The 14,543-nt window shown below is 39.3% G+C and overlaps 2 protein-coding genes and 1 long non-coding RNA gene across 5 annotated transcripts in view; 1 reads left to right on the top strand and 2 right to left on the bottom strand.

Annotated features, from left to right (window-relative positions):
* Window positions 1-4,908, bottom strand: part of pkn1a (protein kinase N1a) — a 52,640-nt gene extending 47,732 nt beyond the window's left edge. The window contains exon 1 of the mRNA XM_036000374.1: window positions 4,094-4,908. Within this exon, the coding sequence (XP_035856267.1) occupies window positions 4,094-4,114 (21 nt within the window). The 5' untranslated portion in view covers window positions 4,115-4,908. The remainder of the gene's footprint in view (window positions 1-4,093) is intronic.
* A 1,986-nt stretch (window positions 4,909-6,894) lies between these two features.
* Window positions 6,895-10,904, top strand: c4h19orf67 (chromosome 4 C19orf67 homolog). 3 transcript variants are annotated; one of them, XM_036000380.1, is made up of 8 exons: window positions 6,895-7,103; window positions 7,442-7,610; window positions 7,880-8,078; window positions 8,159-8,297; window positions 8,857-8,966; window positions 9,632-9,829; window positions 9,996-10,136; window positions 10,371-10,904. In XM_036000380.1, exons 2-8 carry the CDS (start codon window positions 7,478-7,480, stop codon window positions 10,495-10,497), a joined length of 1,047 nt encoding a protein of 348 aa, XP_035856273.1. In that variant the 5' UTR covers window positions 6,895-7,103; window positions 7,442-7,477; the 3' UTR covers window positions 10,498-10,904. The 3 variants fall into 3 exon arrangements, with proteins under 3 accessions (XP_035856273.1, XP_031145157.1, XP_031145156.1); XM_031289297.1 differs by having other exon boundaries at window positions 7,019-7,100; window positions 7,440-7,562; XM_031289296.1 differs by having other exon boundaries at window positions 7,019-7,100; window positions 7,440-7,610.
* A 204-nt stretch (window positions 10,905-11,108) lies between these two features.
* LOC116042876 lies at window positions 11,109-14,312 on the bottom strand. The gene is made up of 2 exons (XR_004897064.1): window positions 14,128-14,312; window positions 11,109-14,077 (listed from the first exon to the last, which is right to left on the bottom strand). It is a non-coding gene; the product is annotated as an uncharacterized LOC116042876 (long non-coding RNA).
* Between the last annotated feature and the right edge of the window lie 231 nt (window positions 14,313-14,543).

Below are 14,543 nucleotides of genomic sequence, written 5' to 3'. Positions count from 1 at the left end.
ATGGTAAGGCTTATGGGAAGTACTCCTATGCATTCTCTGGAGTGTCTGATTCTTTATGTGTGTGTCAGCTGTTATATCTGTGTGTTTTGGAGTGTGTGCTTTGTGAACATTTGTGCTCATGTACATTTTGTGATGTGTCTCAGTTGTCTAGGCTTTTCCAGTGAACATACAAAGTGCAAAACATGTCAAAAAAGCAGCAGTGACATTCCCCCCCTCCATTCCATTCTTGTCTCCCCTCTAACTGTTATCAGGAAGTGTGACGCAACTGGGTTCAGACTACTATTGGGGCTGTTTAATATCGTCTTCCTGTGGGGGGAAATAAATGGCATGCCAAAGTAGGGGTACTGTGTAGATCTCCACTGCCTGCTTCATATCTACAATAATGGAAGCTTAAAGGTGAACTCTTTACACATTAAAGTCTGTTTACAGGTGTTGGGGAGTACTGTAAAAATGTTGTGTTAAGCCTTTTGTGTCTCCAGAAGGAGCTGCATGAAGTCTGATAAACTGCCTCAACTGATGTCACTTGAGTCAGCGTCAACTGGGGCTGAAGACTACAAGTTTGAAAATGAAAAAATGCTACCTTAGCCGCTACTAGCATAACACTGAACACACCAGAATCTCCGACCAAACTGACGGTTGTCTAGTTGCATCGCAGGTAATGTAGGCACCAGTTTTTGACAAAGAAGAAGATTGTATGAAATAAAGAAGACGATATCTCTGCATCGATTTTGATCGTTTTTTTTAACTGTCCATTATGAGTCAGTCAATGTTAAAGGAGTACAATGCTTAATCGGTAGAGTGCTCTTAAGAATGCATGGACAAACTCCAGTAATATCTCAGTTACAGTCCCATTGGACAGTCTCTTTTCTACAGGTTCAGTCTGAAAATGTTGCTGAATGGATACTATGGCAGTTCCAGTACACGCCACAGTTAAGTCTGGAGGTAAAATGCCCCACTAGTCACCTACTATAGTCTCTGGCTGCCCACACCGAGCTTGCTTACAAATATGAACACTATTTTAAAGCATTAATATTGGTCTGTAGCTGTTAAAACATATAAAAAGGAGACATCTAGAATCAAATCTGAATTATTGTTACCATAGAGCAGGACACAAAATATTCAGGTGGGTCCGCTCCACACACAGGAAGAGCTACATGGAGACGAACACACAGCCCCACCTGTTGAGTCTGGGTCTTAAGTTAAGACTGATTTCAGGACTGACATCCCAAGTGTCAGGGCATCTTTTTAACTTCATATAGCAAAAACAACTCATGCTTTAAAAAATTAAATTAAAAAAGTGTGATGGTGTGATGATTAATTCCTTTTCTCTTGTTTCTGGACTAGCAACAAAAGGTTATGAGGACAAAAGGTGGAATAATGGTTTCCAGTGTTGTCAACACAGTAGCCACTGACACCCAAAGCACCCTCTCTTGTTTCCTGCTGTACATCAAAGACCAAAGGGAGACCTGGAGCTTTGTCCATCTCCAGCTTTCCTTCTTTGACCACTTATTGTCTGTGAGCCTCATGAGGGTTTGGCCAAAACAAACTGAAGCAGCATTGCACATGAAGGAAAAAAAAATGTCAGAACTGCTTTCAAGCACCTTGATACCGTTTGCCTGCTGATGATAGCAGTTCTGTTGTGTTTTGGGGGAAAAGACATCACAAGTCAGTTGGCACAGAGAGAGTGAAAAGGAACTTTTACATCGGTTAAATAACTAAGCTGTCTAGCCTGGGGACATTAAGCTACAATTCTACCCGATTAGAGTGGCAAACTAACCCGGCACAAAGCTTTTGAAAGCAGTCAGATAACATGCTACACTTACAGTAAGCAGCCCAATTAAACACAGACTGTGGTTCATTTTACTACTGACACGTGCTGGAGTTCATGACTTCCTGTAGCTAATTAAAGAGGGAAAAAATGATAAAAAAGGAACAGTCAGTGGAGACATTGCCCACGTGTATGGAGACATGTCAAAGAAAAATGTTATCAGGCTGTAACTAACGATTTTATTAAATGACTTGTTAGTCTGCAGATTATTCTCTTTTGTAATTGATTAATTGTTTGACAAGCGATTCATCGCTTGTCAAAATAGCTGCTGATTCATTTTCTTATTAACAGATTATTCGACTGATTATTTCAGCTCTAAGGTGTTGAATTGCATACTGGACTGTGGAGCTGAGAACAGACCTGAGGACAAATACTTGAACCACAGACAATGGCTGATTTCCACCAAAAATAAAAGTCTTGAGGATCCAAAACGAACACCTACTGAACAACTAGTAAAATCCTGTGAGAACATAAATTATCACATGTGCCTGTATCAAAACATAATAAACTATAATATAATAATAAATAAGTGTTATTTATAATGCAATGGAGGAAAATGCCAAATATGGGAGAAATGGTTGATGGAAGAGAAGTGGGCAGTCAGTTTAGTCAGCATTTTATGACCACACACACACACACACACACACACACACACACACACACACACACACACACACACACACACCTTTTTAACCTGCATGTTCTTGGTCAGCTTAAACCTGATTCCCACTATTGTCCCACTTGTGCATTTTCACATGCACCTGTCTCTCACTTGGCTACTTCTAATTATATTGTATATCAATGCTAACTTGTCTCATGTTTCACTGCCTTCCTTCACAATTGACTGACAGAGATCCTAAATTACAAACAAGAATGTGTAATTGCAGAACAAACAGGTGAGGCCCATACACCTGCATGACATGGCTAGAACCTCAGCAGGTCAAGTGATACACGACACTTGCTTAGACTAAAATGTCACAGTGTGTCAAGCTCTACTGGAACAATGGCTCACTAAGTTCAGTGGTATGAATTTCATAATGCTTATCTGCCTCTTCACTCTCTGTCCTAAGAATTAAAAAAAAAAATGTAGATGTTTTACTTTATAGTGTCACTTTAAGCTTTGTGACTCTTAAGAGCAAAGCAAAGATCAAATAATCTCTTGCCTACATGCTACATCAGGAAATAGTGGGGGTTTTACCTCGGCACACCACTACTACCAGTAAAATGCAAAACTAGCAGCCCTTCCTGCACACTAATGCTTTCACGAACAAGTAATGCCTAATTGGAGTTGGGAATGGGGTGTGTGTGTGTGCGTTGTGTTTTAGCAAACACCACTATTATGCCTGCCTTTACTCTCTGTATCTCCACACTAAACATTTTAAAAGGCACAAAGCTCGAGTTAGATAGACCTACATCATGGCACATACAGTACAATCCACAGTACAACACCAAGGTGACTGAACACTGCTTGAGCTCTCTGCACGAGCCCTCTCCAAAACCAGAAAGTGTCCCATCATACATTATTTACAAATGACAAACTATCCATTTCCAATTCAACTGAGTGGTTGGTGGTTCATCAAAGTGGGGTCCCAGGGCCACCAAAGATCCTCGAGAAGCCTCCAGGGAGCCCCCCCAACATATAGGGATGTCACCCACCCACTTTAAATGCATTAGCTCTGTTAATGCATCTCATGATGGTGCTTTTCCCAAGTTGTTTGAATCTACCTACAGAGGTTACGTAACAGTATATTGTAAAATATATATTTCAATGTACACTGTTCTCTAATTGATTTATATTTGATCCATTTTGTGGTTTATGGTTTAAACCAGTGGTTCCCAACTTAGGGGCTGGGAGCCAGAAAAATGTCAGGGGTCACAAGATGATTGAGGGAGAAAAAAACATTAGTTACATAAATTGTTTCTTTTTTTCCCTGATATTTCTCTATTTCATGCTTTTGCAATACTTTTACCTCTTCAGCCTATAGTAATCTGTCAGATTAGTTGAACTGATCACAAGACAGGCCATGCTATGAGGGGGTCACCAGTAGTTGGTTCATTTTAAGGGGACACATGTGTCCCCTTAAACACACTGGGAGTGGCAACCACTGGTTTAAAGTATTCATTTGGGGTGGGGTGGTGTTCGACATAAAGAGGAAGAGTCAGAAGACCACCCAAGATCATGTTAAAAAAAAAAAAAAAAAATGCATGGTCTATAAAAATAGACCATGCAAGCAGGTTGCAGGGCATCCAACTTCATCAACTTACTTGTATGGAGTCGTTCGCCATCGTTGTCCCTGTTGCTCTGTTGTCAGCCAGTTTGTAGTTGTCTCTTTTCCAAGACAATAAAATAAAATGACTATTAAAAAAGGACCGGGTATTCGTCTTGTGAGTGTTATCTCAAACTTTATACGGTCTGTATGACACAAAGGCAAAACAGTCAAGAGGTAATCCGCATTGTTTGCCTGCCTGGCCGCGCCTGAATTGATCCTCCCCGTGCTGTGTTCAGTTTCACCAACGTTAGCTCTCACTTCACAAAAATAAAAATGCGTTTACTGTCTGCGCGTTTAAAAACAAGGCATTCACATAACAGCATCCAAACAAAACTATTAGGCTCAACAGTCATTGTTCATCTTGCCATTCAACAGCTAGCAAGAGCCCCATAAAATCCACCGGCGGCGCTCCTCCGTCATGTCCTGCTGAACCCAGACGGAGATAAAGTCACATCCACAGGCAACATAAAATGAAAGAAAGCTCCTTCTTCCCTCTCTTCTTTTCCCGGTAACATCCGTGAAACACGAACACGCCTCAGTCTCTTGTCGCTATCACATGCCACACAAAAAGCCGCCTGTCAGTCCTTCACGAGCCATTCATACAGTCAAAACGAGGGACAATAGAAAGCTAATCTGCCCGTTAAATATCCCGCTGGATGAAGTCAAAAACGCACATTAAAAATGGTTCTTCGTTACAGTAAATGGGATGAGTGAAGACAACACATCATCGCATTCAAACAGAGAGTAACTGACGGGAGAGAAGCACATACCACTTGTACGATAGACTCTGCTGCGCGCTCCCGACGCTCGAGCAATGCCACCCGGGCGGCTACATTTTTTTTTGCAGGATGGTAGGGGAAGAGTCATGAATATTCATAAGGGAACTCATCCCTGAATGGCTAGTACTCGTTGCCTGCTCTGGTTGGGTTGGTTAGGTTTAGGCAAGAGGAGAGGGATTGGTTATGGTTAGGGTAAGAATGTCAGGGCGAGCCAATCAGGCGTTTATTGCGGTTCATTGGTCCACGGCTGGGCGACGGAGGCGCGCCCGGATGTGTCATGTGACCTGCGCTAACTGTCGTTGTCAACTGTAACTTTTCTTTTGTAACATTAAATATGTAAAACAAATAATAACCTACAAGTAAAAGTCCTGAATTCAAAACTTTATTTCATTAAAGGTATATGATCATCAAAATCTACTTTAATTACCAAAATAGTACTCACTATGCAGAAAAGCTCAGTTTAGAGACAAATTGTAATTCAATGTTAAATTGTTAGATTTTTATTAGTGTATTAACAGGTAATCAGCATTTTATATGGGATGGAGCTAATTTGAACTGTTTAACATCGTGTTGTGTTGTCTTACCTATAGCAAAGTATATTAATTTACAAATTAATAAAGTTGTATGTAAAATATTAATTTGTAATTACAGGTATAGCCATCTGATAAATGTAGTGTAATCCAGAATTAGTTTACAGCCTCGCTAGCAGCTCTGAGGCTGTACTTATACTTAGTTACAGCTTCGCATGAAATGCTAACATAAGCATGCTATGCTCACAATGACAATGTCCAGATGTTTAGCAGGTATAGTAGACTTTTTTTAGCCATTGTGGACATTGTCAAAAGGATGGCATATTCTGAAAATAATCAATAAACAACTAAAATTGCATGCTAAATCTGACTCTAGTCCAAGTTTCAAGTCTAAAGTATGCTACCCTGTGTATTTCTGTTAAAAAAAAACATAAGACACAACTGAAGTTGATCTCATTTAACAGAAAAAGTAGTAATGTGTGTTGGTGTGATAGAGAGGTAGAGAGACAGAGTAAAGCTCCTAATGGGGTTAGGTGATGTTATGGTGGTGTGAGTGGGTGTCTTTTGTAGATTTGATAGATAAGTTGAACTGGACACATTGCGTTTTGCATAACTGATTTGCATGATGAAAATTAGATGGCAGAAAGATAGGAAGGACACAGAAACAGACAGTAAACCCAATGCAGTTCTTTCCGACTGCTGTGGGCCTCATCAACAAGGCCAGAGACCCCCACTGAACAGACTCTGACAGACTCTTAACCCCCCAACCAACGTCAATACACGTTACATTAACACACTGACCATTGCGCATATTACTGTGAACTTTTGCACATCCAGATTAATATTCCACACACCCTGCACACAAATGCACAGCCATAGAACAGTCAGTTATATTGTACATCTTTGTTATAGTGTCTTTTACATATTTGCTATTGTAATATTTCTATTCTATATTTTTGGTCTTAACTGTTGCAGTACTTTGCTCTATTGTTTATTACATTTTAATATGTTTATTGTATGATGAAAACACACCAAGGCAAATTCCATGTGGGTGAAAACTTACTTTGGCAATACTTCTGATGCTCCAGGATACACCTCGTATCTTATATGACATTGTTATTAGAAAGCAATAGGCTATTTGTTATACATGTTGACATGCTATTTAATACACATATATATTTAAAGATCTACAATGGCTATGTTAAAATGATAATTTTTGGTCTTTTTCCTCATTACTTTAGTATGATATTACATTGCTATCATTATGTCAGGCAAGCAAGACTGAAAGACAAACAATACACACTAGCCTATTAACATTTTAGGTACAAGTTGGTTTGTGCAAAAATATGTTAAATTTACAATTATATAAAATAGAGAAAAACAGCGAAACCTAACATTTGAGAAATTACTTTAGCGAGTAGCTAAGCTAGTTGTTGATTCTTTTCTGACATTAATGGAGCTAGCATAATTGGTTCAGCTCTAACATAAAAAACGTTAAAAAAGTAATTTTGTTTAAAATATTTAGTCATCTTTTTGTATTGTAGACCCCCAACAAAAGCAAACAATGAAAATAGTTGCTTTGTGTTTAATAATTCTTGCTGAGACCATTAACTTTAATCCGCAGTTGTTGTTTTTTTAGAAAACGCAGCAAGATCAACCAGAAAGAGCGGTGACAGACGACGGTGAAAAGAAGGTAACAGCAAGTTAGATTAATCGCTCATTTGCTATTAAAATCAACAGACTGCAGCGTGATTAGATATTTAATAATCTTGTGGATTGATTAAGTCAAAACCTCAATTAGCCGACTGGTATACAGTCGTTATCCCAGGTTATTAATGTAAACGTGACTTTGCTAAAACTTGCGTGTATTGCTAGCATCGCGATAGTTAGCTAGCTCGCTAGCATTAAATGGGCTTTTACACCCGCCGTCTCGAGTCCAGTCATTTTAGATGAGACGAAGGCGGCAGAGTTGACAGGTCATTCAGTGTATGACGGCTCTAAAATAATTAATGTGGCGTATTATTTCCAACAGGTTTTCAAAGAAATACCAACTTATCTACAGCATAAAACATGACAGACATTGAAGTTCAGGTTGAGGTGCAGCCAAACTCACCGGAACAACATTCGTTTGGGGGCCTGCAGGAGGACATGAGCGGCGAGAGGGATTCAGACTGCAGGGAGAGTCTTAACACTGGACAAGGAGGTCAAATATTAATGCTATTCCCATCATACTTTGAAAACATTGATGTGTCATTTAAAAAAAACTTATATTACTCAATTTAACTACTCATACTGTTGTTATTTGTTAAAACAACCCAAATAACCACTGCTTTAAATTCATTTGGTAGTTATTTGTATTTTGAATTGAAAATAGAGGGGGGAAATGTGGTAGTAGTCTATATGCTCTATATTCTACAGTTTATGAGACCATTTTCTTTCTGTTGTGTCTTTTAAAATTCATTGGGGTTTCAGAGGTGGAGGAGCCACTGTCGTTGTTGGCTGTCGTTACTCTGGCTCCACCCTGTGGTGATCATATGGCCTGCAGCTGTGACTGTGAGGCCTGCAACTGTCTGGAGATGAGATGGATTGAGAGACACCTCCAGTCCATTGAGCTGCAGCTCCAGTTCCTCATGAGCAAAGCAGATGACTTACACGACTGCCTTGTCGATGGGTAGGGTCCTGGCTAGTCATAATGCATTAATGTTACCAGGGTATATCTGCTATTTTAGGATTCTTTTTGTGTTTTTGTAGACAGGGTCATCTAGAGAGCGAGGCTCTTGCTGCTGCAGTGCCGAGTTTCCTGTACATCTGTCAGCCTTTCTTTAACCACCTGGAATCCACAAGCACCGTGTCTCAGCACACCCCACTGCCTTTTGACGTCTACACAAGGGTATGTGTTTTAAAAGGCTGATGCACCCACTCGTTAAAAGACATTTTCTCACCAGTGGTGATCGTTTTGGTTTCATTTGGTTTTCGAACTAACATTGGAACTACTTTTTACTGAAAAAAAATAGTCTCTGCGAAATCCGAGATATGTGCATTAAAGAGTCAAGCATTAAGCATTAAGTAATGGAATTCTTTTTCTGGAAAGAGATGTTCCTGTTGAATTTATTTAAACGTCATGTCATAAAACCGAAACTGCTTGGCTAGACACCAGCTACCTACAGACAATATGCCTTACATTGATGTATGTTTATTTCAGATAGGAGTGAGTAATTCAGCAACTCTGTAAGCAGCTTTTGTATCACAAGGGTGGGGAATGCGTGTTTCGTGATCGTATAAAAACTCCTGCAATGCAACGAGGAAGGCACACTATCTGTTGCTGAATGAGACTGTGCACTGTGTGAAAACATTAACAGCTACAAGTTGAGTTTAACCTTACTGTGTGTGTGTGTGTGTGTGTGTGTGTGTGTGTGTGTGTGTGTGTGTGTGTGTGTGTGTATGTGTAGCGCGTGCAGCTGTTGGACTTCTCTCAGCAGCTGTGTGACAGGTTGGAGCAGCTGGTGTTGACCTACGCCAGCTACAATGTCCTCTGTTTGGACGAGACCGAGCCTAACAGGTAGACACACACACACACACACACACACACACACACACACACTCAGAGGAACAACACATGTTTCTACCAATACATGTTTACTCATTTTAACATGTGGCAGTAGCACAAAAACATGAAAGAGCAGAAAGCCTGCATGGGATAGTAAGACATACTGTACATACAGTATATGCATTTAATTATCCCAAATTCAAACGTTTAATTAACTCATGCAATATTTGGTTTCGTGTAAATTATCCACTTTTCCTCATTTCTGTCAAAAATCTTTCATCAACCTTTCCACTGAATACATTTCCTGAACAATATCAAACTATTGCTCTTTTTAGTGTAGGATCTGCTTCATCGTTATAGCTTATTGCCAGGTACCTGTCTCTTCCATGTATAGCTTCCTCAGTGTTCTCTAGCTACCTCACAGCATAGTTGTGTTTACTAATTTCAGGCCCTACTAAGGTTACAGTAACACCTTCAATTTATCAGGGAAGGTTGTAGAAGAGGAAACTCATGCTGTGCCTCATACTGTACATGTGTCAGTATGCTATGGAAACAGTTGATCCATGCAGGATGACCTTTATCTCTATAACATTGGATTTCACTGCAGGGACCAATCCATTTTCATATCCTCTCACCATCTAACCATCCTCTTCCCCAATCTCCCGTTTGTTTCAAAGTGTGTCTCACTTCTGCATCGGTCAGAGCCAGCTCGGTCCTCTGAGGGTGACCACGTTTCGCTACTGTAAGCCCACGCCGTACCTGGCCCGGGTCGACACGGGCCTGTACAAACGCATGCGCTGGAACGTGGAGAGACTCCGAGACGAGCAGCAGACAGATGAAGAGAGCGAGGCAGAAATAGTCGGCGACACAGTGTAGTGAGTCTGGATGATAGCTCCACCCTCTTATTTGGTTTTTTTACTTTCTGTTTCTACATTTTTGATAGACCGTTTTTCCTCTGATTGATACTAAGATATATGAACACCCATCTTACTTCCACTATACATCCTGTTATTAATCTTTTATTACCACCGTCCCAATCAGTTACTTCCTGTGCTACGAGGACATTCCTAATGTACACGCAGAGGCTAGCAGGGATAACCAAGATGCCTCTGACGTGGTAAGGATGTGGTCCATCGGTCAGTGGGTGCAGGTGACCCCCGACACAGAGGACATCTATGACTGGTAATATACTGATTTACATTTCTTCATTCGTTGCTCTCTAGCTGCTTTTAAGACAGTTTTCAATCACTCAGCGCCCTCTGGGGGAGTAAAATGTAAACAATGAAAAAGATAAGTGACAGATCTAGCCAAAGACAAACATTCCTCACATTAAATAGTCAGATCTCAGTAACTTTGCAACAGTCTTCTTAGGTCGCCTGATTCATATATATTTGTATGTGTTCCTGTTTGTTTCAGGATCACGTGCGAGGTTCCTCAGGCCGACTATAACAGGCTGTTGTTTCTGGGCAGCGAGGAGCCGTCTAGCTGCAGCGCTACAGACTACCTGCAGCAGCTGCTGCTGTCACACAAGACAACAGAGTGATGAGATATCAGTGGTGTGTATTGGCGCACATATGACATCTGTCTCTGGGATACACCATCCTTGATGGTTGGTAGAGGGATAAACAGCTTGTGAAAAGAGACCGCACCAATTTAGATCACACAGGACGCTGCAGATAAATCCTTAAGATAGTTATTAAGCAGAATGGGTCGTTGAGTTTATGGGAGATTCTGAGCATCTGAACATCTGGTTTCTTGTGTCTGGATGTCTGAGCAGAAACACCCGAGCTGTCACATGACTGTAAAATATGTGATACTTCAGCCTAAACGACTTGATGCATTCAGGACCTGTTGGGTTTTTTCACATTTAAAGCTGAAGAGGCTTCTGTTTTCATAATACACTGTGACCAGTGTTGGTTTCAAAAACAAAGTTCAATAGTCAAGTTATGTAAAAAAAAAAAATATATGCTGTATATTGTGCTAAGTCCATTTAATTCTTGTTTGCTGCACACTATTGTCACTTTATTTTGTTCAGTGTGTTAATGTTTAAAAGATTTTATAAGAGAGATTGTAAATATTCAAGATTTACATTTTTTACAACAGTTCACACATTTTTAACATCCTTTTGTTGTTATAAAGAAGTCCAGAAGCGTAATTAAAAAACATTTTATTTACATGAAACATTTCATTGAAATAATTACACACAATCACAAATTTCTGTTTTTCAGAAAGCCCAGAATAAACAAGGACAACTTTACATTTTAAAACAAGCTGCCATGATCCCACAAGCGAGAGTGCCCATTTACTTCATTTCAACAGGTTCCTCAAGCCATTTAAATTAGTACTCAAATGCCTCACTTCATTTTCAATAAATTAATATCTAAAATGTGAGATTTAATAACTTTGAGCCCAAGTAACACACTCCTACTTCAGCCTACTGTGTTCAGTTTGACCTTGTAGTCATGCAGCTCATCATTTCTGTTGACTGGACATAAGGAAGAAGAAAGTAATTTACGTACAACAAATAAAATCTACCATTTACAACCAACATCCTTCATTCTCTATTCAATAAAAATCTATATATGACTCTTAAAGGACTACTATACTTCTAAATCTCTAAAGTACAAAAGTAAAGTGGAGTTTCCCTTCATTACAGTGAGCAGTCTTTCAAAACAATATACACAAATGCTTACAAAAACACTACACAGACATGTAAGAAAGCACATTTAAAAAGTCCAGCTTGTCAAAAATGCAGTCAACATAATGTGTCCTACCTGGAGGACTGGAAAGCAGACATACATAAGCGTAAACACCTGCTTGCTTCTCTGTTGCTACACATAGGCTTTAATAAAGAGGACACATTAGTGGGTGACGGTAATGGCAATTTCTCTTGCTGGAATCAACAGTAGTAAAGGGCAAGAATCTGCTTAAGAGTCAATTAAGGTGAAAGCGCTGGATGCAGATTCCTACCTGGCTCACTGCTTTCAATTCAGTTATTAAACAAAAATCAGCCTTTATGCTATTTGACAGTGGAGAGCAGGGCAGCAAGCCAAGAACTGACTGAATACAATAAAGAGATTAAAATGGACATGAGTGGAAATAAAGTTTTCTGATAGCATTTATGTTCTGTCCTCCATTTAGATTTACAGTCCAAGAAACTGTCAGAAAACTACTGAATGTGTCCTAAACATGTCAACATCGTTAAGCCTGTGACATTACAGTGAGGCTCAGTGACTGTCTTAAACACTGACTGACATCAATATACAGCACAGCTATGAAGATTTAAATCACACACACTTCCATACCATAGCTCATGACAGTTTCAACAACAATAAACAGTGAATACCCAGAATAACCTGATATTGAATCCTCACTTCTACTAACCTTTCTCATGTCTCACAATAAAGTGAGCCCTGACCTTCACAGCAGTATCGGTTAAACCCCAGAGTTAGTCTTCTAATGTCAAATCTGTGCACTGCACCAGTATGGAAGTCCTTGTATAATAACCAGCTAGCATCTGCCTGTAGCCTGTGACTGAAATACCTCCATCTAAAACAGAAGCATTAAGACCTAAAGGAAGACTACACATATGGAAGAATTTAATATGTGGCTCCAGAACAGTGATCATAAAAAGGCATTTCCTGCAAAAACAAGTCTTCAAAACTATGCACATAATTAAACGAATATAACTAAAACTTCATTAGTGACCGACTGCGTTTCAAATGGAAATGCTTACACGTCGTACTGACCATTGGTAAAGAACTGTAAGATCCAAACAGCTCAGACTGAGACCATGTAGTGTAATATGATGATCCTCTTTATCTCTAATCAACACATTTCTTTGATCTAATTTTGCAAATAAATTATAAGTAAGTTGAACTTCACTTTACCAGCCAGTGTCCAAGCCTCTATTATCAACCGGTTTAAATTGATACAAATTACAAGACTGAATTTGAATAAGTGCAATCTCAGAAACCTGGTAATCAGTGTTATCACTATTCAGTAGCAAGACATCTCCAGTGTATTCTCATTTTTAAATAATGTGATAAGAACGAGCGTCAACATGTATGAACAGTTATGGCTTCAATTAAAAGCACTGAAGGTGAGGAACACAGAGTAAAACAATCAAATCTATCGGTCAATAAACCTTCGATTGATAGTGGCCATTTGGCACCGTCGTGTGTGTGTGTGTGTGTGTGTGTGTGTGTGTGTGTGTGTGTGTGTGTGTGTGTGTGTGTGTCCAGCCATGGCACAGAGATTTGGCATAATGAAAAGTGTCCAGTTCCAACTATTTAAATCCGTAGCAATGACGCATCATGGGATTCTGTCAGTAATCACATGGTTTCAGGTGTTTTAGGGATTAAAACGTAATATTATAGTCAGTCTTCATTTTGTGTTTGCAGTGATGAAGGATATGGAGTGTGAGTTGAAAGAGGTGCTGAGTTTCAGTGTGGTGTCATGTTTTGTGTTTTTCTACTTGAGAGGAGATGCGGTTCCTTCACTGGCAGCACCAGGGACTTTCCTGCCCTCAGTACAGACTCATTTTGTTTATGTCTTTACTGTACTGAGGCTGCATACGGAGAATTTTAATCCTAAAAGTGTAGAAAAGGCTTTAAAAACAGCATTTAGATCTTCGTGTTGGTAAATAAAATGCACCAAGCATTGGTATTAGCATTGTATGTGCTTGTTTTTAACAGTACAATTAGAGATCCCTGCCTCTCAGGAGGATCTTCAGCAGTGGTTCCCAACCTTTTAACCTTATGAACCCTTAAAGCAAAGCTCGGTCTATTTCTCACATGTTGCATCAGTCTACAGGTTGTGACCAGATTAACTAAAAAGTGTTTTTCTTTTCAGATCGCTGCATTTGAATACTTAAACTTTATTCAGTAGTTTAAAAGAAGGAAAAAAACAAAAAAAACAAGCAATGATTAGCTAAAAGCTTGAAAAATTAACTGTGTAGCAAAAACAGGTTTCTTTTTTCTACCCTTCTATGTTGTGAGCCCGTGTGGTTGGGAACCACTGATCTACAGCACCACAAGTTTATACAGTAGGTCTACCTCCAGGGATGGGCAGTATATTTATATAACTTATTGTGCATCTTTTTGATTCTATCATGGATTCTACTCTATTTCTCTCAGGTTATCTTTCTGAAATACTTGGGAATTTAAACAACCCTTTAGAAGTATGAGACATTGGGATGTATATCAATGTCAAAGAACTTCTAATTATTTTTTTTTCCCCACATTGCCCAGCCCAAATATTAACTTCAACAGCTGTCTGTACAGCTGTTGTTCTGAAGTAAATATAAATTCAGTGTTTTAGGGGTGCACGATTCAGAAAATGTCACGATTCGATTTAATATCGATTCAAACATGATTCAATTTAAAAAAAAAAACGATTCAAAGTGTGTAAATGTAGTTACTTTTCCCATGTGATTGCAGTAGACATACAATTTTAAAAATAAATGTATTGATTTTTGGAATTCTATGAATCGATTTTGAAATCGGTTGCACTTGAATCGCGATACGAATGGGAATTGATTTTTTTGCACACCCCTAGTGTTTATAGTTAACAGTAGAGTAAATGTGG

Source organism: Sander lucioperca, chromosome 4, assembly GCF_008315115.2.
Source record: "Sander lucioperca isolate FBNREF2018 chromosome 4, SLUC_FBN_1.2, whole genome shotgun sequence".
Taxonomy (NCBI): domain Eukaryota; kingdom Metazoa; phylum Chordata; class Actinopteri; order Perciformes; family Percidae; genus Sander; species Sander lucioperca.
This window is presented reverse-complemented; position numbering and strand designations above follow the sequence as displayed.